General features: G+C 42.3%; 1 protein-coding gene across 3 annotated transcripts in view; it reads right to left on the minus strand.

Moving 5' to 3' along the window:
• Positions 1–26,324, minus strand: part of LOC122712294 (protein gustavus) — a 186,795-nt gene that overhangs the window by 14,736 nt on the left and 145,735 nt on the right. Inside the window, exon 1 of one of the 3 annotated variants that reach the window (XM_043931820.1) lies at positions 25,726–26,095. The exons of the other annotated variants lie outside the window; for them this stretch is intronic. Within the exon in view, the coding sequence (XP_043787755.1) occupies positions 25,726–25,946 (221 nt within the window). The 5' untranslated portion in view covers positions 25,947–26,095. Of the gene's footprint in view, positions 1–25,725; positions 26,096–26,324 lie in introns of those variants that run through there. 3 annotated transcript variants of the gene reach the window in all.

Genomic DNA, 26,324 nt, shown 5'->3' on the forward strand with positions numbered 1-26,324 from the left:
AAGAGGCAGACTGGAGGATTACCATATGCCGGAGTGGAAATAGAAAGAATGGGAGTCCAAGCTTGTCGTAAAAGCTCTGTTTTCCTCTCCTTCGTCCGAAGACGTATATTTGTCGTTGCCTTTGACGAATGGTTGGAATCGGGAATCCAGATGTCGGTTTCGAAATGTCGATTCTTTCGATTTTTGGGAGGGAAAAGAATCATACGGGTTTGAATGAGGAGAAAAGCTTGCAGAGAAAGGAATCTTAAAGATCGAATCGACTACTATACGCATCATTTCCTCGTTCATAAAACGTATTGGGAAATACCATTGGATTAGTAATCGATCCAATTTTGTATCCACCCCCATAATCTCGTAATGAGACAAATCGAATATTACGGCAGTTACGAACAAATCTTTCTAAAATCCCCCCACGAATCCCGGTTTCCCAGATGGAAAGTTTTGCAAACCACGCAGTAGTAGTTACGTATGAGCGAGTCAAAGTAGTTCCAGACGTGTTCCTAATCGGACACATCCGATTACTTCTGAACACCGCCCAACTTCCCGATTTCCCACGATGGCTGGTGCAAACACACGTTTCAAGATTACCACTCGGGGAGGACGAATCTAACCGGCGCACAAAGCCAGCCACAGAGATCTCGTTGGCAACGAGGAGTTAAGCAGCCCCAACGGCTCAGATCGTTCGATTTCGATTCATTTGCGAGGGCCACGCCCCAACTCCCCGCGAGACAATGGACCCGATCTTCGCGGCTTGATCGAAGTCAAATATCAGGCCGATTGTTAGAGATCTCTCTCTCTCTCTCTCTCTCTCAGCTACTCTCGCGCCTCATTCTTTTAACCGAGGCGGCGGCTTCGTCGCGATCGTTCTCCTCGAGTCATACTCAGGGGGTCCAGGGGTCCTCTCCTTCTCTCTCCTTTCCTTTTTTTCCCCTTTCTTCTTCTTTTTTTCTTTTCGACTCGTTTCAATTATCCCGCCACCTCTTTTGTCTCCGCCGTCGCGGCTGACTTCGTGCGTTTTCTCGACGTCGATCCATCAAGGGAGGAAGAACACGAATTCTCGCAGAGGAACACGTCGTTTATTCACGATTTAAGGCTGCCGACAGTCTCGTCTTGCTTTTTGTTAGGCTTCCTTTTCCGTGGAATTGGAGACAGATATAAGATCCTTTTCACGTACACCCAATTTCGTTATATGCAGAATATGTAGATTCACTACTAACACAAGTTACTTTAAATGTATAACATTCGTTATATATTATTGATCCCCGTCAATCGTTTGGTATTATCGGTTTCGTCATTTGCTTCGAATAATAAATTATCGAGCCAACTTCAACTATAACAGATATTATATTAAAACGTAAACTGTAATTCGATCATTGGCAAAATCGTTTTAAAGTCTCGAGTCGGATTCGATTCGATTCGATCTCTTCCGTTTTAGAAATTTCATTTCTATATTCGTTCCCCGCGTCAAATTTTATCGCGTCGCGCTAAAAGAATAAGTAATGCAATATCCTCAATTCGATTTATACGAGTGTGGAGTATATATATATATATATCCTCTGTTGTATTCTTTTCGAGAATTTCATTTTTAGCTGTTTCTTCTGAGTCAGAGAATCGGCGCCCGAGCTGCGCTTTAAAAGAGCACCGACTCCTCGAGCCGAGGCTTAAATCGGCCCGATTTTACGCGCTCTCGAGAAAGAGTGAGATCATCCATCGCCGATGCGTTGGAAACGCGTTTAAGGATGGGTTACGCGGGTCGACCTCTCTTCATCGAGCGCACGTGCAGAGAGAAACGAGACGAGCTGCTGATGCAGGCCCGCGATCGGATCATAGACCTTTTTTCCAAAGATATTTTTAAGCGTTGTCGCGAAGGAGAAGATCTCTACGGAACCGCCGCTTCTTCTTCTTCTTCTTCTTCTTTTTTTATTTTATTTATTTATTTTCCTTTTCGTTTCCACTTCGCATTTTCACTTCGTACGAGCGTCGCGGCCAACTTATCACTCGCAATTTGAATAAACGAAAGAGGAAGGCGTTCGCTCGTTACGATCCCTACTATTTCAGGAATAATGAATAAAAAGAGAAAAAAGGGAGAGAGAGAATCGCATTTACACGTTGCACGGGCAAAACTCGCGGATCGTGTTGCGGATAAACGAGCCTCGCTGCGTGATAAACAGGAAAGGGATGGCGAGAGAAGACATTGTACCTATCTTTTAAACGATTTTCGAATCGAGGCTGTTGGAATTATATTAATAATTTTTCTTTTTTTTCGGTATACGAAGCAAAATGGAGATCTGCTACTGTGCTGATTACGATGTTGGTAACGATCGGCGATGGAATTCCACGTACGAGAACGAGAGGATGGGACACGTTTTTTTCTTTTTTTACACGTGTCGTTTATTCAAGCAAATAAGGCGCAATCTCTTCAAAGAATCATCGAGCGATCGAGGTCGAAGTATCTTCGCGCGAATTACGTAATGGGGTCGAATTGTATGCGTGTGCATGGGAATAGCACAATGGGAAAAATCCGTTTCGAATCGTGGAGCGAAGCGAAATCTTGAAACACAATTTTTCTTTTTTTTTTTTTTTTTTCCGTAAAGAAAAATCGAAGAAGGCGGGGGAGAAAAAAATATCGGCTTGTTGGACATCGTAAAACGCTTACGTTCGCACATGGAAAACTGAGAAAAGTGACTACGCTCTTGATTAACATAAATTAAAATCTAAGATATTTAAGAGAAAAGACACAGAAGGAGAGGAGATAGAAAAATATCGTCGTTCAACGGCGTCATTAAACACTTAAACACTTACGCAGAAAAGTGAGAAAAATTACTCATGTACGTTGTACTGCTCCTAATTATCATAAACTTAAATTTAAATAATTTTTTTTTTTCAAATAGAAAAGCTGAAGAAGGGAAGGACGTCATCGTCGTTGAAAGGTGGAAGATTTTTCTTTTTTCTTCCAAGGATCGCGTCGTCTTATCGAAGGAAAAACGAAAAGAGCGGAGAGGAGCTCGTTCAGAAATTTTCTCGCGAGTGTTCGACGACGACGACGACGACGACGACGACGACGACGACGAGTATGCACGCAGGCTTTTTCAGGGAGAGACTGGTTCGCGAGGATGGCGTCCTTGGTGGAGGGTATTCGCGTGAAACTTTTCTCGTTCCAGATGGCATGGTTCTTTTTCTCGTCGATCGGTTGAAAATTAAATTCAACGTGGTATAAGGAATAAACGGAGACATCTCGCCTGGCAACAAGTAATTGATCAACGATCACGATGACGACGACGACGAGGACGACGATGATGATGATGATGATGATGATGATGATGATGAATCTTGGCGGTGAAAACGACGATTGTCGAAGAAAATATTCGAAAAAAAGCGATTGTTAAATATTTATGGAAATTCCTGAGAAGTTTACAGGCGAGAGAAGAAGGTAAAGATTAAATCTCTTTCAGCAGTGTCAATGACAAATCAGTTTTCCACGTTCCTTCGTTTAAGATATCTGCCGGAGAACCTGATTCGTCGTTGCGTAACATCGAACGGTTCTTTCAATGGATTTCTTTAAACACGCAAACGCGCAAAGCGACTCGACTCGACGAACGAAAGAATTAAAAGAATGATCATCTTTGGGCACTTAAACACGGACAATAAACTTCTTATAAAGCCGTCTCGTATTAACATTGGATATTGCCACTTGTAGTAACGGATTTCACATTTTTACCTTTTTCACAATTCATTACGGCACCAACCTTCATTATAATACAAATAGGGAAAGAGAGAGAGAGAGAGAGAGAAAGAACAAATTTATAGATAAGGAAATTTTTTTAGATATAATTTTTCTCTTTAGATATAATTGTCTCGCCCTTCCATTTATTTAATCCCATATAACGAGAAATTCTCGATATCGTATATATATATATACATCTTTCTCTTTTCGATCTTCTCTTTTTATTATTCCCAATTTTGTTCCCAATAATTGAACTCGCACTTTTATGCTTCGATGTATATTACACTACGTAGATATGTCCAACTTCGATTTCAAACTTTATTTTTATTCCTTTATTCAATATATATTCAAACAATGAAGATTCTTCTCGCAAGCAATTCATGCTCAAAGCCGTCAAATCGACGTATCTATAAAAAGACACGATATTGCGCAATAACATCTCCTCGCACCTCGTTTCAATCGCTCTCCGATAATTCGTTTTAAAAAATTGGTCAAACTATTTCCACTCCCCTCCCGACCGAGGGTCCGAAATTACCATATACTCGTGGCCGAGGCTCGGAAACGAGAATCCAATAGCCGATGTTCGCGACCGGTTTCCACCGCGGTTGAAACGGAAGGCAAAGTTCACGGCAAGAAACTTATCCTTCGGTTAGGCAACGTTCTTTTCTGGCCGACAACTGTGACGGCCAGACGAGACCCCCGTCGTAACGAGGCAGGATCACGCGACGCGGCAGCTAATCGTCTACTGGCTGGTGGAACGATACGTAAGCTCCTTTCAGGACACGTGAAACGGCGTGGTATGGAAACAACAGGGTTTCGGCTCTTATCGCGGAAGTAGGAAAAGAAATCGAGAATAAATTGCTTCTGTTACGCGTGTATGTCCATGTTTTTCCTTCTCCTGGATTCCACAACCCTTCGTGGTACACACCGTACGTAACATTACTATCGCAACGACGTAACTTTGAAACGAACTTCCTTTTTTTTTTTTTTTTTTTTTTTCTTTATTCTAATGGAGTTTTAGCGATTTCTAATCAATAACAACGTAACGAAAATAAGTGGTTTGTTCTTAATAATAATTAATTTTATGGAAATGATAAATTGTGAAATCGTACAGCTGGATCTCTTTCGGACGAAAGAGAAAATATGTGAAGGGAAAAAAAATTAAGATCGTACAACAGAAATGCATTCGATAAAGGAACACATTTTATTTAACGCGTGCATAAGAGAAAAGTCGAAGAGGAAGAAGAAGAAGAAGAAGAAGAAGAAGAAGAGAAAAAGAAATATTTTCTTAAAATTGATTGTACCGTTTATAAATATAAATGAAACGTGTTAAAAGTCACGTAACTCTGAATAACACGTTAAAAAATAAAACGTGTAAAAAAGAGAGCCAAATACACTACGTTCTGAAAATTATGTTCCGAAAGAAATAATTGCACAATCTACGTCTTCTTTTCGCCTCGCTCGAGGGATACATAATTTCGCATAATTCGTTCATATACGAATACATCCCCACAATCGTATCAGATCTCATCGCGCATTCTACATCGATGCGATACATAATCCCCCCCTCCTCCTCATCGTACGTACGTACGTACCATTTTTCCCAAAAGCAATCCCTTCTCGACAAAAAATTCAATCTCTCCGCATTCCTTCACCCTCTCCCACGGAGCCTCTTTCGCAGAAGAAAGAAAGCGAGCGAAGTGAAAGGCTCTCGCTTTTCAATAGCGAGCCGAGGCAAGCAATCGTTATCGCCCCCCTTATCTTTACAAAAGGCAACCACGTATCAAACGAGGCGAGCCGTTTATCTCCGTTTGGCGCCCGCTCCGTTTCATCTTGGGGCAGCAACAAGCGTCGAGGGAGAGAAGAGGGGGGGCTCTTGGTTCAACGACCCGATTTCTGTGATCTTGCGTGGCCTTGGAAGACAGGCCGGATGTTGCGAGACCGGGGCTGCAAGCGGCGGCACGCCTCGTGGGAGAGGGAGAGAAGCCGTGGAACGAGTCACGAGCGAGCCTATGAGAGGTTCGAGGTCGCGCGTATATCCCTGGGTCAGCCATGCCTGGTAACGCCACTCGTTTCGTATTTAGACCGGTAATTTTTGGATCCGACAACAGTGCCTCCAAACTCTGTCACCATCCGAACGGGTGAGTAACGGGTGGAAAACGTGAGTCGAACTTGCTCGCCGGAAATGACTCACCGTGGATCTAACGGGATCATCGTTGGAAGGTAATTTTTATAAGGAATCGTTGATTCCTTCGATCGTCGTTGTGGGTGACGAGAGCTTTCCAAGTTCTGGGTTTTTATTCAAAAAAATAGATTCCAGGATAATCGAAATATTCTTCTAATTGGTTGATGAAAGTCTATCCGATTGTTCAAAGATTGTGTAGAGCGTTTAAACAGATTTCTAGGATAATCAAAATATATTCTTCCAATCGTTGGACGATGAAACGAGTTATTCGGAATTTAAGCAGATTTCTAGGAGATCGGGAGGTGGTATCGCGAGGAGATGAAGGAGAGTCTTCTGGAGAGGATCACAGGGTTATTTGGAATTGTGCGGAGATTTAAGGAGATGGCAAGGGGCTGAAGAGGTAGTCGCGACGAAGTACGACGGGGTTAGGAGGGGTGCGCGTGTGCACACGCGAAGAAAAGCGAAGGGGCACGGGCAGACAATGAACAATCGTACATTGTTACGAGTTATAGCATTGTTACTCCACCATGGCCGGGCCCCGTGTTCACATAATTAGGCTGTAAACGTTTCGAGACAATCACCATTGTTTTCTCTCTCTCTGCCTCCGAGGATTAAGGTGCCTGCGCCACCCCCACTACGTAATGCGCGCGATAATCATGTCGAGATGGCTCGCTTAGATCGAGGTGATCGTTATAGAACGAGAATTCGATTCCATTCGTTATTCCAAATTCCCGATTTCTTTTTTCTCCTTCTTCTTCTTCTTCTTCTTCTTCTTTCTTTTGGAGAATGTTATTATTAAACTGTGTATCTTGAACTTTCTTTGAACCTGTGTATAGAAGATCTTGCGTATTTTTTATTTTTTTTAAAAGTAAATGTTGTTTAAACATTTTTATTTCTTCGTAAAAATATAATGTTTAAATATAAATTAATTAAATAAGAAATCTGATTGGTTGATTTAAGAAATCTTAGAAAGAAAGCAGGACATATATATATATACATATACTTTTTCTCGAAAAGCAAACAAGATATCCCAGGATGCTATTCTTGAATTCGGGAGAGAGGGGGAACAAGAAGATCGGGCAGGGGAGATCTCTCGATAACTGGCGAAAAAAATCTTCTCGTTCTTCTCAACTTCATCCCTTCCCACGGGTGTGTCCCATTGGAATTTGTTTTTCATCGAGATTATCGCGTTCCCTATCGACGAGGGATGGAAATAAGGGGACGGAGCCACCCTTCTTCCTCGCCGCTACGGTTGGACAAATTTCCACAGAACGACGAATTCTCGGAACAACAAAGAATTATATACATCCAACGAAGAGAAAGAATACCTTTTTCCTCCGCGTTTGGATCGTCGGAGAAATGCGCAAGGATTAAAAGATATCCTCTCTACGTAACAACGTAACAACGAGACGGGTCTCGAACGAGGGAACGAAACGAGGGATCGACTCGAAGCGAAGGAGTCCAGGAGTCCTAAAAGATATACCTGCATAGCATTAAACGCGGGTAAAATCGTGGAAAGAGCGAGGAGGTGAGAGGAGGCGACCGAGAGATAATTTATTGTTATTCTCGGTGCATTCGATGACGTTACACATTCCCCAAGATGGCTGCTCGCCTCCTCCAAGGGGGAAAGGGACGTGAACCGAGGCAGGAGAGAGAAGGAAGGGAGGAAGGAAGGAGAGAGACGGGCAGAAACGGGGAGAAAGGAAAGGAGAGAGACATGGGGGGAGAAAGAAGGAGAAGAAACTAGCAGTTGGTAGCCGTGACCTTGTCTGGTACCCGACCCCACCGTGTGCCTGCCTTGGCTTCCACACACATCCTTGCCACCCCACTACGAGAACGCACAGGAGAGGAGAGGAGAGAAGAGAGATCGAGGGAAAGAGAGAGAGCGGATGGATGGATGGATGGATGGAGAGGAGGAGATGGCAAAGTAACCGAGAGAAGGTGGCCAGGCGAGGAACGAGGAGGTGGAGGTGGAACAAGCGTTCCTCCACCGATTGTTACCTAATTTAATGAGCGACAACGAGCAGCACGTGTCCGTGAATAACCAAAAGCTTATTAGTACGTCCGTCGGCGGCCAACTGCCGTTCCGTGTCATTCGATTGCTGACTCTTGATGAGCTTCGAGGACAACTCGGATGATTTTTGCAGAAGAAGATTGCCAACGAGGAATGTTCTTTGTCTTTGGTGAAATTTTCATCGGTACGTCTCGTTTGCTCGTGATAAATTTTCATATTGGAATTTCTTTTTTTTTTTTTTTTTTTTGGAAAAGAAAGAAACAATACATGTATATATATTCGTAGAGAAAGAATTATCGAAGGAACGAATTGTGATCGGGGGAGGGAAAACGCTTCACCGTCTGGCGTTAGAGATTCGCGGAATCGAGCAGGAAATTGTGAACCCTGGGATTTATGATGCGACGACCACCACCGGAAGCTCGTATGCGGTAACTAAATACTTGAAAGAAAAAATTTATCAGATAGTCATCGCCTTTCTCGGAAACCAACTATTCCCCACTCCCCTGTTTAACTATTCGAATCGGTTGGTCTATAACGTGTATGGGCGAGCGTCGTGTCACCGATAACACGTTTTCAATGCCTAGCTTTTAGCGCGTCGATCGTCGCCGGTCAGAATTTTCGGAAGACCTTGAGATATCTTCGGTTTACCTGGCTCCGTCCGTGAACAAAGACGATCTTTCTTCGAGCGTTCGTGATAATCGGACGGCCAACGAAACGTTAACACAGAAACAGATGTTCTCAGAAGCAAAGATAATCCTAAGTTATCGAGTAAACTTCGCTGGTTGTGTCGTGGAAAAATTTGTTTGTACGTTGTTTCGCAGCTTGGGAAGAGGATGGGAATGGTATAGAATAGTGGGATCGAAACGTACAAAACTTTGAAAATTTAGAAGACATTAATCATATATATATATTTCATTCCTAAGAATCGGTCCTTTGGCGAAGTGAAATTTCCTAAAAAAATGAAATTCAATATCATCGAACGAAAGGAAAAGAGAAAGAGAGAAAGAGAGAGGGAAAAAATGGAGTAAAAGGGAATGGGATCAGGGGTATCGATGTAGCGGTCGGCTGTTCCTGAATGCAACCTCATCGAAGACAGAGAGAAGCTTCTTCCGGCGGATGTACAGCCGCGACGTGTCGTCGATACATCCTGCTGCTACCAGGACTACAATAGCAAGCACCCTCCTCTTCCTGGTTGCATGTGCCAATTATGCCACGTTGCACGCAGAGACAGAGAGGTTACACGCCGCTTCTCTCAAACCTTCCTTCCACTCGAGTCTCCCTCCGGAAATCCCTTAATCAATTTCAAAAAAAAAAAAAAAAAAAAATCTCTCTAAAACCGAATAAACAGAAGCTAAAATTTATGCATCTAAGTTGTAGCTCGTTGAACAACGCTCGAAACTAACTTAGGGGCGAGCTCGAAAATCCTCGAACCCGATTGGATCGAGGTCAAGATCGACGAAAAGGAAGATCGATCGGTTGTTGGACAAAGTTCGTCGACCGATCGAATCATTCCAGCTTCCAGTCTCGCGACAGGACTGGAACGACGTGGAACGACCTACGAGCAGGATCGTGATACGCGAGAAGAGAGGATCGGGCGTTAGTGAACGGGTAACCAACGGCTGCGCCGTATTATTAGCATCGTGTAAACGTGTCTGTTGGCCGTGAAACCAGTGAAAGTATTCCATGGACGAGGCACACGGATACGAGGCACGCATACAGGCGAGAGCCTCGCGGCTTTATCACGAACACGAGCGTTCCTTCTCTCTGTTCCTCTTCCCTCCCCCTCCTCCCCCCTACGTGCTCGCCACTCCATGTGGTGAAATTCTTTCGAGACGGCCACCAGAGGCGCGGCCAGATCTGGGCCTTTGTCCTCTTTGTGTGGAACCTGCGGCCTATCTCTGATCCCTTTTTCCACCTCCAACTATCCTCCACTACTAATCCTTTCTTTCTTTCTCTCTCTGCGTGTGCTTCGAACATTGACGAGACAAGCGAGATGATATTTCCAAATCATCCTCCCTCTTTTCGTTTCGATTCCGATCTTCTCCATTTATACGATTATTATAAATTTATACATAAGATTTTAAATATATCGGCTTAGATACGTTTTAATTGAAGAAGATCGAATTTTAAAATTATGGTAAAATTATGGCATTTATTTCGTTCGTCCATTTCTTTTTTCCTTTTATTTCTTTTAATGCTAATGATTTCGATCTTTCTATTTTTGTGAATCATCACTCACTCTCTCGCTACATCTAATTAACTTTACGAGCTCTTCTATCTCAGTTGGATCCCTATCGATTTCCTCGAAACGAACGACCAGTTCTCGTATTAATTTCATCAATATTCATCGCGGGCTTTTTGGTTTTATAGAGGTATAAACCGTTGATTTTTCGATCATCTCGTCACAGGATCGTTTCTCTATCGCGTTTGATATATCGATATATTGATATATAGTCCGACGTCACTGGCATTCCCTGTGAATGAGTCAAGACGATCCATCGATTGCGATAAATGCGACCTGCCGCCATCGAGACGTCAGCCTTCTTATGGTAGCATGATCTTTCGAGAGAAGGATGAAAATTACGAGATCGCGGTGTCCTCGTTTTGCCAGTTTCCCTTTCGAATCTTATTGTTTCGCGAGCTGTGTATACAAAACGAGGGTCACGTCGATGGATGCAGATGGATAGATCGTTTTCAACGATCGTCGAATTCCCTTGTTGCGGCGATAAGGCACCTTGTATCTCTTGACCCATTATTTTATCACAAATCTTCTCGAAGATGGAAGAATTATTCTTTGCTGGCAGATATTAGCGACGAATACTAATAAACACTCAAACGAATTCACATCCTGGCGAAAACAAGGAATGAAATTTGCAAGAAAAAGAAAAATTGTAAGAAATGATTGCTCGACGATAAATTTCACTCTCGACGCACCCACTCAGCCTATCAGAGAATTTTATTTTTAAATAGATTCCATAACGAACCCGCCACAAGAGCGACCTATCGTGTTCAACCTCTCGACGTTCAACCTCTGTCGTCCACTCGGCGAAAAATAACCGACGAGAATTTTACTTCGAGACAGAGAGAGAGAGAGAGAGAGAGAGACTCGCCACCCGGAACGAAACGAACGAATGAAATTTCTTTCAAGAAGAGAATCGAGGCGGAGAGTGGCGATCGGTCGAAAGGAATGAATCCAAGTCCTCGGTCGCTCGGGCATTTTGTCGACGAAACGTGTCGAAACCACGACACAAGTTCTCCTTTCACTAATTGTAAAGGAGCCGCGAATATGCGCGACTGAAATTTTGCGAAACAACCGCGCGCGAGCGAAGCTTTTGCGAAAGCGTTCGTCGCGGAGGGTCCCCCCGGTGAAAGAAACCTTCGGCCAGCAATTCGAAAAGGAAACCTGTCGATCGGATCGTTGCGCGACGCGTTACGAAAAACACGGCGCGGACCGGGTTCGAGAGATCCTCGAGAGAGACACGTTGAAAACGGGTGCTCCCCTCTTGGAACAGGCTCTATTATTTGCCGTTGGACGTCGATCGACGGTTGCACGGTACGTTTTTTCTAAATTCCAAAGGTCCAAACATCGAGAAGAAATAATCCAATATTTGTGCGCAACGATGAGAGAATAACTACTCTCGCCATTGCTCGATCGATCGTTGCAGAGGTGGTTGTATATCTGTAACGTTAATCTTTGTACGATCCCCGGATAAAATCGATAAAATCGTTGCTTTTGCAATTATAGACGATCACAGTGGCCGCATTCGCAATGGTTAAAGGGCAGAAGACGAGAGAATCACGGATCCACTTCACTTGCGTCTTCCGCAATTCCGTAATTTCGAGTTGCATCGAAACGATTCCTCCACGGTCTCGTTTAAATAGGCATTGCTCCGAGTTTTTGCGAGGTCGAATGACGAAACAGAAAATCGGTTGGCCACCTCTCCACCAATCTTTCCACCGTGGAAAGAAGCCGGATTGTTGTTGATTGGCTGGCAATTTGAACGAATGATATCGGCTCACGATGCGCGATCCATCGATCGCGATCTAACTAAGGGGAGAGATTGGTAACGGAGCGGAGCGAAAAGGTCGTTGGATGCTAATTCAGTTGAAAGATAGACATCTCTCGTTGGTAACTGTGAGCCAGAAAAACGATTTCACAAAAAAAGAGAGAGGGGAGGAGGGGGCAACGTCGATTTTTCATCTCCATCCGTCTCTTTCTCTCCCGCCGTCGAGAGACTTGATTCTCTCGTCGTCTCTCGACGGGAGGAAGGGAAGAAAGAAGCAGCGAGACACGGATGGAGGGACCAAGAGGGTGGGACGAACAACGATTCGAAGCCCGCATACCGCGTACGGGACCATTGTGAACCAGACTTTCGGGTTCGACGATAAATAAAAACGAATCATAAAAGGCAGAGGGGGGAGAGAGAGGGAGAGAGAGAACGAAACGACGAAATGGCCCGTGCAGCAACGATTCGAGCCTTCCTTCGCCAACAAAGGGGTCTGGCCCTCTTTGTGATCGAAACATTTTCTAATGCACCGACCTGGCCGTTCGAATATTTCAGCCCGATTAACAAGTTTCGCCCCTAGTAGGAGAATGTGGGAACCAATTAATCCTTTCGAACGAGACTCGTTCGTTCGTGAAATTGCAGACTTGCCGCGTTCTTTTAATCGTGATTCGTTTATAATTTTCTTGGATACTCTTGGAATTTTTTATCCAAGAGAGAGAGAGAGGAAGGAAGGAAGATTCGAAGATTCATCGGAGAGCGATTATTTTTTAATTTTCTCGGACGTCCATTCAAAAACGAAGACGAAGACGATTCTTCTACCGAGTCGATTACGATTACTTCAGAGTTTTTATATTCTTCTATCTCGATCACATATTTTTTCTTTTCCCAAAATTTCCACTTGAAAATTCTTGAAAAGAGGGGAAAACGCGCAAAACGAAAGAATCGATCCAACTCTGGCGAGTCTCCACACCCCGTCGATCGCACAAGGCGTGGGTCAGAGAATGGAATTTCTCTTCTTCATCGCGCAAGAGAATCTTTTCATCGAAAGAATCCATTCTTCGGATCGTAAGAAAGCTGGACGCGAGCAACGTTTCTCAACCGGGGTGGAGGAAAGGAAGAGATGGATCGGTGACGAGTGGTGCGTTCCGAACGCACGCGCTCTTCCACGAGGAGGCGAATCCCAAACAACGACCCCCCTCTTTTCACCGGGTGAAAAATCTCCCCCTTTTTTCTCTCCCCCCTCTCAGACTTTTTAACTCTTCTGCCCACGTCGCGGCTCCTCTCAAAGGAGCCTCCTCTTCTCCGCTCTCCGGAAACGCGCGCGTCTCCTCCTCCTCCTCTGCGCCTTTCGCAAAAGGCACGGAGCTTCCACAGTCCCACGACCTTCGCGCGAGCAGCCTTCTGCGTGTGCACACACCATGTTCCTCTTCCTCTTGTGCACACACAAGTGTCCCACGGAAAATGTCAATTTGCCGAGCGAACGATTCGCTTGCGCAATACGCGCCAGGCTATCGACGCTCGACTCGAGAGAGACTTCCTTTGTTCTTCGAGGCACGGTTTAGCTCTTCCCATTCCGTCAACTGGAATGGATTTTAGGCCATTGATTCGTTTAATTTTCGAGGGGTGTATTCTTCAGCGATGTGATCTCGATCTTCGATCGAATTCGTCACGCGTTTCGAAATTTATTTTCTGGTGTATTTCATTTCGAGAATTTTGCTTCTAGATTTTATTCTAGATTTTATTTTCGAGGATCAAGATTCGTTTCGTGGAAAGATCGTGGCTTCGATTATTTCATATATATATATGTATAAACGTTTACAACATTCTTTCTCGATTTAAACGCATAATGAGCGTATCTGCATGCTATTCTTACATAGTTTTATCGCTCGTATTTAATCATCTACTTAACCATACTTTATAATTGTATAATATATTCTAATATTACCACTTTTACTTAAACTGCTGTGCTCTAATTCCTGGCTAACCTACATCTCGCTTTAACCTAACGTAACCTCTATATATTTCTTTCTCTGTTTACATAATAAGATATTCAAATTAAACGACTCGTGGTTCCAAGTTTTTTTTTTTTTTTTAGATTTTAATCGGAACGAGTAAAGCTCGCATCATCATTTTTTCAATCATAATGCGATAAAATAACGGGTCGTCCAATACTTTTTCACGGGATTCACTTTTAGCTCGCGAGAGACATTCGGGTCAGCTTTTCGAGATTCCATCGCGCGCGCGTGTGTCCGACACCGAAAGGCGCGTGCCCTTTCTCCGCTACGAGTCGTTCCAAAAGCATCGAGCCCAGAAAGTTTGGTTCTTCTTTGGTTTCTTTTTTTTTTTTTTTTCATTTCAATAGGGAGAGTCAAAGTTGAAGGGGCTGATAAAGGGACTCGAACTGCTTTTCTAGATTCTTAGAATCGTCGAAGAATCGTGGGGACACGTACGATTCTTACGAACGATTCGTTTTTATTCGTACGTAGAGAAAATTATTGATGTAATTTTATTAATTCGCGTTTAAAATAATTTCTTTTTTAAAATTGAACCCAAAACGTTTGATAAAATTTTCATCGAAACAAGCGACAGGCATCGAAACGTATGAAAATCCGAAGATTTTATACAATGATCGAATACTTTTTGCCAAAGATTGTATTTTGAAGGTATTCAATTTTTTTTGTTACGATATCTACGAAATCTACAGTTTGATATCACCATGCCATGATACCAATATAGCATACATTCGATTTCTAGGTCTCCATTCTTTGAATACTCGAATAATATCTCGATAGAATTACTTTGAACATCTCTGGATGAGAAGAGGAAGAGCTAGTTACGTTCGATCGTTAAGAAGGAAGTCAGCCTTTTCTCCGTGATTTGAAAAATCGTATCGAGAGCCGCATTAACGGAGAGCTTGGTCGGTTCTGGAAAAATGCAGGCGGCAAATTACACGAGCCGATACGCGTTTTATCGGCCCGTGTATCGCATTTGCTCGATAAAGCCGCTTACACCGAGGGCTCTGACCGATACCGGCTTCTACTACGTAGCTCTCGCCACGAAATCGTACAAAGGCCTTTGTAGTCGGTCGCCAGTCGGAGCAACAGCTTCGTTTCACGGCGTTATCACGCGAACCGCGTTTTCAGGAATTCATCCTCCTCCTCCTCTCGCTCTTCTCCTCTTCGATCGTTGTAAAGTAAAAAAGAAAAAGAAAAATCACGATTTCATTTCACGTTCGTGATTCTAATTGCTGGAACGGACGTGTGTTAATTCTTGGTAGAGAAGGTCTCGAAGATACCTCGATGGAAATCTAATTCAAGTCGCTTTTCGACGGAGGCAGTAAAAATAAGAATGGAAGAATTCCGAGACGATGAGAGTCGGGGTCGCATTGTTTGAGAAATGGAAGACTGTCATGGGAGAGAACGATACGAGGTACTGTTATGAGGTTACGGGTAAATTAGCATGCGGATAAGGGAGATGTATAAATAGGGTTTATTTATGAGAAGATACGAGGATAAGGGAAACGAAGGTGTCGTTTCAGGTGACGGAGGCGATTGCCTTTGAGAGAAGGAAAAAATCCTACGTTTAAACAGGATTATATTCAAGCGAAAATGATTTAAAACACGATTTAGTTTTGAAAAATCAAGAGTCTGCGTATTACCGTTAATTTTTTTTTACGTATTTCGAATGAATGAAAAATAGAGATAGAGAATTAAAATCCAAAGTTATGAAACTCCGAGTGACCTAGTGCCACCTGGACGAGGGTTAATGAATGTCGTAAATAATGTATGCAATTTCCCTTCCTCCTATGATTTATTATTCTTAATAAGATTTTCTTTTCTTTAATATATTCTATTGTAAGAGCAGCAACAACAAGACTTCCGGCCGACAAAAGGCTATTGTATTCAAGTTTTTGGGGTGTTAAAAATTATACGTGGTCAATCGACGTTCCTAACGTTCCTACATTGTTGTTCAAACAATTCGATTAAAATTTTCGTCGCAAATTATCGCTTCAACTTCCATTCCCCCTATTCAATTCATTCCCGTTCTCAAATTCGATCGTTCCATCGTATCGAGAATGGCGAGAAAAAAAAAAAAATTTATTTTTACACATCGAGTCATCGCTCGATTCGATATTCCCTTCTCAAATTTAATATAATAATTCCTTGGGAATGGCGAAAGAGAAAAAACGATTTTCCAAAAAAAAAAAAAAAATTCTACCTCATTCTCAAATTGACTCTCAAATTTGATCGTTTCTCTAAAACAGAAGAGGAGAAACGCGATTTTCATCGCGAGCAACAACAAGTGTTTGTCTCCGTTTCAAATTATATATATATATATATATATATATACTCGTTTCTGGAACGGCGGGAAAATAGATTTTCATCGGAAATAATCGCTCAAACTTTTCTCCTCCACCTGTACGCGTATACCATTCTTCGAATTCTTCGAATTCCGCTCGTCGAAAACAAACGGACAAAGTTGTCCGTTCTCGGCAAACGAGACGTTCGATCGTTTTCTCGGACTCATTTTGGTTGTGCGAGCGGCGAAGGAGAGAAAGAGAGAGAAAAAAAAAAAAACGCACGACGAGGCCCTGTCCTCCCGCGGCACGGCAATGCGTAATTCGTAAAAGTGTTGTAATAATCGAGCTCGGGCACGGCAAAAAGGTGTGTGGCAACGCGAGTCGCGCGAGTTTCACAAATGGGTCAATCGCCGGTAGTGGTAGCGGCAACGCGCCGCCGTTCCAGCCCGTTTCGTGTATGTTTGGAAATATATTTATCGTCGCTTACGAAAAAGCCTCTCTCGAGCTACTGTTCTCCCCCCCTCCCCTCCCTTCTTGCCCCTCCCTCCCCTCTCCCTTGTGTACGCGCCTTGAATTTTTTCAAACGGGCGTGTGCTGCCGCTTCCACGCAGCTTTTCTCCTGCCTGATCAAAAGAAAACTGAGAGAAAACTGAAAAATCATTCTCGTGATTTTAGTGAGATATTGGAGAGATTATATTATTGGAGAGAATTATTAAATTATAAGAGTTTTAAAAAGTGACACAGGTGACGGAGTCTTTTGTTTTTTTTTTTTTTTTTTTTTTNTTTGCAAACAAGGATGAAAATAATCGAGTTTACGTTTGATTACTTTCGATGGAGGATTTTGGTCATATATTATCGAGGAATTTGGAGGAATTGAAAATATTTGGTATTACAATTCTATTAATTTTACGTTGTCACGGTTTGTTAAATTAATTATTGTCGACATCATTGTTTTCTCAAAAAGTTGAAGGAGGCTATATATAATATATAATAATATATTATATATTGAAGAATGATTATTCGAGATCGTGGATAATTACGACCTAGTTAAATTAAAAGTTTATCATATATTAAAAATTATAATCATGAATAACAAGGCGGTTTGGCAAGAGGCCTGGTTAATCACGAGTTTGCTATACTTTAACGAGCATTAGAATGTTAATGTATTATACGCTTATGCAAAATTCGAACGCGTATGAAAAAATCAACAGAATACTATTACGTTCAAAGAATAAAACGAATATATATATATATATAAATTCACAATCTACCATTCGAATCGTAAAATAGAAACGCACTTTTAGATCAAAAGAAAACGATGAATTTTCATCGATTTCTCGAAGAGACAGACACTTAAATCGATTTAGAAACAATCTGGAACGGTTTCAAGGAACCGGGCAACCAACCGTGTCGCATTAATCGACATCCTCCGCGAAGTTGGACGGCGAGGAGGCGCGATTCAAAGAGAAGAGCGGCGTCGATATTTCCGTTTCAAGACGCAGATACCCGCGACGTTATCGGGCATCTGGTGGCGCACTGGGTCACCGCCGACCAAGAAGAAGAAGAAGAAGAAGAAGAAGAAGAAGAAGAAGAAGAAGAAGAAGAAGAAGAAGAAGAAGAAGAACAAGAAGAAGAAGAAGCCAAGCCGACGAACGAGCCCGATCTGGAATCGTTCTAAAAGTCGAGCGAAACGAGCCGGTGTGCCGATTTATCGCCTGCCTCGTTTCAACAGCGTCGCCGATTGTATTTAAATTCGCAGGGAATTGCCGCCATTTGTTCCGAACCGGAAGACCGTTTCGGCGCCAATGGATCGATAAATTTCGCGGCCTCGAAAGCGGGAACGTGCCAAGACAAACGTTGCGTAAAAACTGAAGCGAGAGGAGAGCCGCTACACGCTCGAACTTGGTCATATTACGTTTCTCTCGTCACGAGGAGGGGAAAATTATTTTCAAAATTTTTACAACGAAGAAATCGTGATATTATTCTATATTATTCTTTCTATCAGCGTATAAAAATTTTTCGCGAAGCAAATCGTTTCGATTAATCGCTGCACGGTCGATTGTTACGATCTTCTTCTGGCGAGAGTAAGAGTGGTGTAAACGATCAGAAATTTGGATGATTTTACTTAGCAAATCTAATATCCCGCGCTGTGATATCGAGTTTTTCAAGAATTAATTAATAAACCGAGTAATTTGGAAAAATCGATCTCCGATCGAAAATTCGAATATACCCAATGCCAAAAAAGAAAAAGAAAAAGAAAAAGAAAGGGAAAAAAAGGAGGAGAGAATAAAAAAAAATAAAAAAAGAAAAGAAAGGCGTCCGGTGGCGGGTCGTAGAGGCTCGTTTCTCGAGCCTCTAAACGACGGACGTCGAGGGTCCAAGCTTCCAATTAGAGCTCGTTAGGAATGCGTTTCGAGGTTCCTCATTGGCCGTAAAAGCTTGCGAGATAACGCTCCATCCACGTCACTCGCCTCCGACACTATGGCGAGGACGAGTGTTCTCGAGGCTTGGCTCGGCGAATCGTTCAACGATTCCGCGAAAAATGCCAAACGTTTCAACTTTCTCGACCGGTTTCACTCGCGGTTCTTCGCTGCGTTCCACGAAAATAATATTTAGGAAGGAACGACGGTGGAACGAAAAATTTTCGTCCCTTTTCTCTCTCTCTCTCTCTCTCTCTCTCTCGTCGAGACGTTAGGAGCGGACGTATCAAAGCGTTCCACATGGTCGGGGGAAATCCTTGGAAAAAGCCGAAAAAGCTTGGATGCCGGGACGTTAATTAAATTAGCCTCTCGTCGGCAGACGCCTCGGTCTCTCCTCTCCGAGTGGTGGGCAATTAACGCAGACCCGAGGACGAGGGGGCTGCTGACTTTAATTAACCGGCGAGTGGCTGAAGTGAGCGTAAAGAATCTTTCTCTCTTTCTCCCTGCCCTCCTCGCTCTTCCGTGGAGATGTAGGATATTGTGTCAAGAATTACGTCATTAATAACGTGGCGGGCGTTGCATGGACGTTGTATCTTTCTCGCGTGGGTTTATATAGTTTTATATATATATATATACATATATACATATATATATATAGAGAGAAAGAAAGAGTAAGTAATTCGTAAGACTGATGTGTCTTTGGTAATTCCATGAGAAGTCTCTCTGAAACGTTCCCTTGTTCCCCTTCGAGAGACGACGATCCACTCGAGGATGACGACGTTCGCGAGAGAGAAAGAGAGAATTAAGTTCAATATTTTGCTCGGCTGGTTGCCTTTCTTTAGCTTCGACGTGCAAGTGCATATTCTGCACGCTCTTTGGTAAATAATTAGCTTCGTTCAAGGCCGAGACTCGATGGTAACAGGGTTCTCCACTTTGCCTCGGCTGTTTACTTTTTTGCGAAATCTTTTGTCTCCTCTTCGTTTTCGATCTTCGAGATAATTCTTGGAGAAATATGGGAATATTAAAAAAAAAAAAAAAAAAAAAAAAAAAAAAAANNNNAAAAAAAAAAAAAAAAAAAAAAAAAAAAAAGAAATTGCGCAATATATTTTTGATGAGCGTGTGTCGTAAAATTGACCCGTAAATGCTTCTCCACAAGGTAAGAGGGATTGCTAAAGCATCAAAATCTTTCGTCCTTTCTCTCGCTTTCGATTTTTTTTTTTTTTCTTTCTTTGAGAAAATGTTTGGAGAAGAAATATTAAAATTGTGGGCTCTCGCGTCGAGATGTCGATCCTCGATTCATTAACGTTTCTCTAACGAAAAACTAAGACAAAGTGATTAGGACAGAAACCAAAAAAGAGAAAAAAAAAATCTCTTGTCAAAAAATCGTGGATTCTCGCGTTGACGAGACTGTTGTTGCCCTGATCCCTGATTAACGCTTCGCGAGAAACTAGAAGGGAGGTAATTGAGAGGTCGCAAAAACTGCGCAAAAAAGGGTAGAGAGAAGAGGAATTAGAGAGTGGTAGGTTAAAAAGAAAATTCGCAAAGAGCTCGAAGAGAAGAAGAAGAAGAAGAAGTTGTTAAAAAGATGGCAGAGAAAAAGGGAAAGGGAGAGAGAGAGAGAGAGAGAGAGAGAGAGAACGAAGGAGCGTGGTTTGTGCACGTTAATTAAAAGTGCTGCAAAGGAAGTCGCCAACTAAGAAGGGCGAGGCTGAATGAAAACAGCTGCTACTCGATGACGACACGGTCTAAGAGCGCGCTCAGCTTCGACTAAAGCTTGCTCGACGCTTGCGACGCTATTTTCGCGCATAAATATAAACCGACGCCCACCCGTGCCATCATCCACTCCTTTCGGTCTCTCTTTTTCAACTCTCTCTCTCTCTTTCTCTCTCTCTTTCCATACACACCCTCTCTTCGCTTTATCGTTCTATTTTTCACCTCTTTTCCTCTTCCCTTTCGCCTTGATTTCCCGCTTCGTTTCGACGAAAAGACCGACTTGGAAAGATCGAGGTTAGCGTTTCGAGAAGAATTCGTACACGGGCTGCTCCAATTTCCACAGTTTCTCGTGGCAGATAGAACCCTATTTCAAACCATTCGATCTCGTAAGGTTCGTAAATACGAATCTTGCTCGTGATTTTAGAAATTTGATTTTCAACGATTCGAACCGAAGAAAGTTTCTGTTACGGTGAGAGAGATAAGTAAGTTGGGAAATTATTACGCATTCCTTAGTCGAAGGATCTTATCTGAAGGTGTTTTATCGCTTTTAGAGAGACGTTTCGAAATATTTCGAACTCCACGCGTTTTGAAAATTTACAATTTTAAAAGGAAATTTTAAACTTCGTAAAATGAGGGGGAAGGGGAGAGGGAAGAAGCATGTAATATGTTTTAACAAGACGAACTGTGGCATTGAGGAAGATAATACGAGAATAAAATAAATAGTTCGATTCCAAATGTCAAAGGTGAACAGAAACGATAGTATTCAAATCGTGGCCTGAATCGAAAAGAAGAATCGAAATTAAACTTTTCAAAAAATAAGTTCACAAAATTGTCGTTGAAAACTGTTAACCCAGATCACGTTAAATTATTTGAATCGGACGTTCTCATATTCGATGAAGCAAACCAAGTGTACGCGAACTTTAAAAAAAAAAAAAAAAAAAATCTCACAGATTCTTCGTTTCAACATTTTTTCTAACGAAAATTCGTCACGAAAAAGATCTCAAGAGATCTCACTGTCGGTACTTCGATACTTCAACCGCTTCTATATTTCACGAATAAATTCAACAATGTTGCGAAATCCAAACTTCATCGTGAAAAACACAAAATCTCAAGAGACACTGTTCAATGTTCCTTCACCAGAGAAACCAGAAAGTTCAACCATTTCTACGTCACGATAAATTCATCAATATTCCGAAACTCGAATACTCTTCGTCGTACAAAACTCAAGATCGTGAGAGACCACCATTTTCTCCATTCATCAGAAAATAACGATCAAGCAACTTTTCACCCGACAAAATTCGAGAGAATAAACCACGTTTTCTCTTCGCGAATTCGCATTTCAACTCGTTTCATTTACTCCTCCGCAATTTCATGGCTCGTGATTCGAATTCAACGCCGGATACGCTTTTTGGAGAAAAATAAAAAAATAAAATAAAAAAAAAAAAAAAAAATGCACTTGTTCCACCGACGAGGCATTCCTATGGTGCCTTTAGAAACGCCGGAATTAACGACGTCTCTCTCGACGAGGAGAGGAGAGGAGAGGAGAGGAGAGGAGAGGAGAGGAGAGGAGAGGAGAGAGGAGAGAGGGCACCGTCGAAAAGGAAACGACTCCCTTTCGACTGGTGTTCCATTACCAAAGAACGGTACAGAGCCACACAACACGTGGTGTGGTAACGCACACGCCACCTCTGTGTGTCTGGGTTGGGTGTGTATTTCGAGACGAGGCTGCCTGCTTTCGAACCGTGGTCTTCGCGAAGCACGCACATGCATCGACCAGCAGGAAAGAGCCAGTAACGGTACACCCTCTGCTGCACAGACACACAGACAGGGATAGGGTAACATTTTCGGTGGAGCGATCTGTTCCTCAATCGGGTAGGGAAACAGGTGAATTACGGCGAAATTGAAGTCGAATGGGGAAGGCGAGACTGGTTTGGCGAAATCGAAGGCTGTTCCGATTGATCAATTTTCATGGGAGGGGGAGAGAGGGAGGGGATTTTCGAATGTTCTTGGAGAATTTGATAGATTTGACGATCATCTGTCGCGTAAGTGTGAACTGATATTACTGGGCGAGAATTAAACAACTTGTATTTTATAAATAAATTATAAATTATCTGATTAATCCGTTCAAGTTGGCAGTAAAACAGTAAGAGAGAAATCTAATATTTATAGTTTATAATTTGACAATAACAATCTGATAAGATTTGTCAAGCTCGATGTTGTTTTAATTTATTGTGAAATAAATTATATGTTTTTGAAGATTTTGATCGAATTTTTCTTATCACGAGACTTTTAACGTTAAATGTTCAAAAATAAAAATATAAAATATATATTTGCGAAAGAATGAAACAAATTTCTTGTTTAGAATCCATTTTTATAAAAATTTACAGCACGATTAAAGTTATACAATAGGTTCACGGTTTAAACATCAATAGATAATGATCATCGATTCGGTATTCATCTAAATATCTATCTGGAAACAAGAATGCTCGAAAAGTAACATTGGATCGCACGTGTTCCGTATCGTTCGAACAGGTGCTAGCAGGTGCAACCCTCGAGAAAGATCGTAAAAGAAAGAAACGTGCCCTTAAAGAAGAGGACGACCGCCGATCTATTTTACACGAAATTTTCAACAACGACCAGTTACTACACCAGAAGCATCACACACAGATAGTCGAGAAACAAAGAACGTCCAACCTCACTTCTGGCCTTCAGGATATCTCCTAACTATACCGAACAACTTGGAACAGAGTGGCCGTTTCTGCCAGTCGAAGCTTCTTCGAGGAAATGGATCTGTTGGCTGGCCGCGCTATGCCAGTCACGCCTGTACTTCGAACACCATTGTCCTGTCCGCCAGACTCGCCGAATATTACCGTTCTCGAGCGAGTATTATCATATTCAGGAAGTCCTCTGACTGAATACGAAGTGGCTTCTCGTTCGATATCGAGAGTTCTGCGAATTTTCCCCTCGAGGAGAATGTGAGGATCGAATCACGATCGGTAACCGTCTTCGTCTGGTTTCCATTACCTTCTTTTTTGTTCTTCCGTTTCTTTTAATTTATAAGTATAATAAGTATGTAATATTTTTTCGAACTTCGATTTTATTCCGTGATTTTATATACAAATTTCCAATTAGTAATCCTCTGAAAGAAATTTCAAGTTTTTTTTTTTCTTTAAGTTAACTTTCCCAGCGAATCTATTCCCTTTTGAAAAACTTGCCCTTCTTGCACGATCAACATGGCTGCGAGAAATTTATCGCGCGTACAATGGAACGAATCATCGATTTCTTTGTCAGAGCATCGCCCCAAAGAATCGCTGAAAAATCTACTCTCCCAACGACAAAAGCCTTCGGTTTAGATCTCAGGATTTTCTCCTGTCGATATCGACGTCTCTAGCCCATAAATTTCCAGATGGATATAGCTGAATCCGTACGAAATTTTGCTATCTCATCCTAACACGTTTATTAACGAAACGTGTTCGTTTTAATCTCGCATTTTTACGATAAACATCCTCTTTTCAGTTCTCTAGTTAATTTAATTATATAGATAGTTAACTCTTAGACTTCTCTTTCTGTGATATTTTATACAACTGCTGCCATCTATGTTTCAAAACTTCTTTTTTCTTTTTTAGTATAGGATCGTAAATTTGAATATCAAATAAATTCCGAACAGAGAAAATAAATAAATCTATCTCAGGTAGAATAAAAATAATGCAATAAAAAAAATTTAAAAGTTCATATAGAAACTTAACAATTATTACAATTTTATGATTCATGCATTATGAATCAGTATTAGCACTATACATCTACTGTTGAAATCTACGATTGCATTATTTCTATACCATTCTATTAATCATATATTTTCCTACCATTCTAACCTCTTCCTTTCCTTATTATTAAACTCCTATATCACTTTCTTACGTATTTTCAACCAACATAACGATCGAACTATCCATAGTATGAACACTCTAACATAGCACGAACGTAACAGCTTGTTAACATGCGAGGTCTCCTAAGCGTGTTATTCCATTGCCTAGTTCTCGGTATCGTCCACCGTATGCACATGATCCTGACGTTTATCGGACGCGTCGCGAACTTACCACTGTTGTGTCGTTAAACAACGAGCAGCTGTTTCACGAGTAGGAGCCGCTTAATGGCTAGTGTCCACGAGAATCCCGTCGGGAAAGCTTCTCTCCGGTTTAGTTATTCCAATGTCGACGATATAACGTTGGCGTTGTCGCAGGAGCGAAACCTCTTTTCATCGTCCTTCGACAGCGCGACATTGTCGGTATTGATCGAAGCGTTACGCAACGAACTTGCGGGAATTAAAAGGAATAATGAATGAGAGAAAGGAGAATCGAGTCGTGGCCACGATCGACGCGAGTAATCATTTGTATCGAATGTGTAGTGAATCGAATTACGTTCGATGAGAGACTAACTATACGATATTACGTGTGAATTCACACTGTTAAGAAGTTAGAACGTTTTCCGATCATTAGATTTTTAATGGAAATTCACTGTATGTAGAGATATTGCGAAGAGATATTGAATTTTTTGTTCGTATTGTATTTATTAGAAAAATTGAATCCTAACCTCCAATTATTGCGCGGACGTTAGTACGTCCTTAGTTAGAAAGATTTCAGTAACGATTGAAGATTTCAGAAACGCTATTCTAGAAAAGTAAGAAATCCGTAATAGCAACGGACTCGTAAAATTCAAATTGAGTCACGCTTCGAGTGGACGATTACCGCGAACCGCGCTTCCGCAGAATCTTTCACGGTGTGATGAATTCGCGGTTGTTTCGATGGCTGAGCTCGATTCCCACGGGTAAACCGTGGCGTGTCATAAGCGACGGACGTATAGGGCGGCCTTTTATTTTGCTTGCATATCGGCTTATCGAGTCGCTTGACTTATATATACAACGCGCCGAGACGGCTGGGCAAACAACACTGACCTCGAGACACGAGCACGGATGACGTCGCGCTTTGAATTTTTTCTCTTGAAACTGAGACCAGCAGTTTGATACGTGTACTTTTCACACATTTTTTTGATTCGATAAGAGCACAAAGGAACGAAATTCGAACAAAAGATTCACACAAACAGATCAATAACACTGCACGAGTATCCGTTTTGTACTACTCGACGACACTGATTCAGAAACGAATCAACTGAATGTCTTTTAACGTGTAAAAAGCGTCCATTTACAAGTCCAAGTCTTCCTACACCACACTTCAGAGCGGAATAACAAGGGGACGAATCGAAACGAATCGAATAGAACGGCTCCTTTTCGAATAATCGAGGAATGCGCGACGGAAAATATTACGATTGTTTGAACAGAAAGAGGGCTACAAAGTGACTTGGGACTTACGTTCGGCGAGCCTTGAGCGCCCAATCCATATCTCGCGAGACGTGCTCGGTGAGCTTCACGATGCCCCTCGTGTTTGCTTGTATAGTTTTTTTATCCCTGATGTAACCAAAATATTGCACACTCCGCGCACGCACAAAAGCACACAGCGTTTTTATCTTTCTTCTTGGTCGTGTTTCACCACTGGTCCGACCCGCTGCGCGACGAGCGGCTTGCGCGCGCATGTAACATATAACACACTGATTTCCTTGTCAGTATACGAAATAAAAGAATCGGGAACTGAAGGGAAGGGAAAAGAGAGAAAAAGGGAAGAAAGAGGCGAGGCAAACGAAAAACCACGCCGAATCGACGCACAAGGATAAACGAGTGCACCGATCTACGACACACACTCGACGACGATCCAACGAAGACTGAGCCCGTGAACGTTCGACGACTGTGACGCGCATGGAGCGCCGCCCAGTGGTGGGGGGATAAAAGGGAGTGGGTACACTCTCGTACCGACCGCTTCGAGCGCCCCGAGACCAATGATGTACGTATCGCACAGTGGCGTAGAACAGAAAATTCCTACTTTTCGTTTCATCGATAAAAAAATTAATCAACAT

This window comes from Apis laboriosa, unplaced genomic scaffold (genome assembly GCF_014066325.1).
Source record: "Apis laboriosa isolate Shangri-la unplaced genomic scaffold, ASM1406632v1 scaffold1_cov151, whole genome shotgun sequence".
Classification (NCBI taxonomy): domain Eukaryota; kingdom Metazoa; phylum Arthropoda; class Insecta; order Hymenoptera; family Apidae; genus Apis; species Apis laboriosa.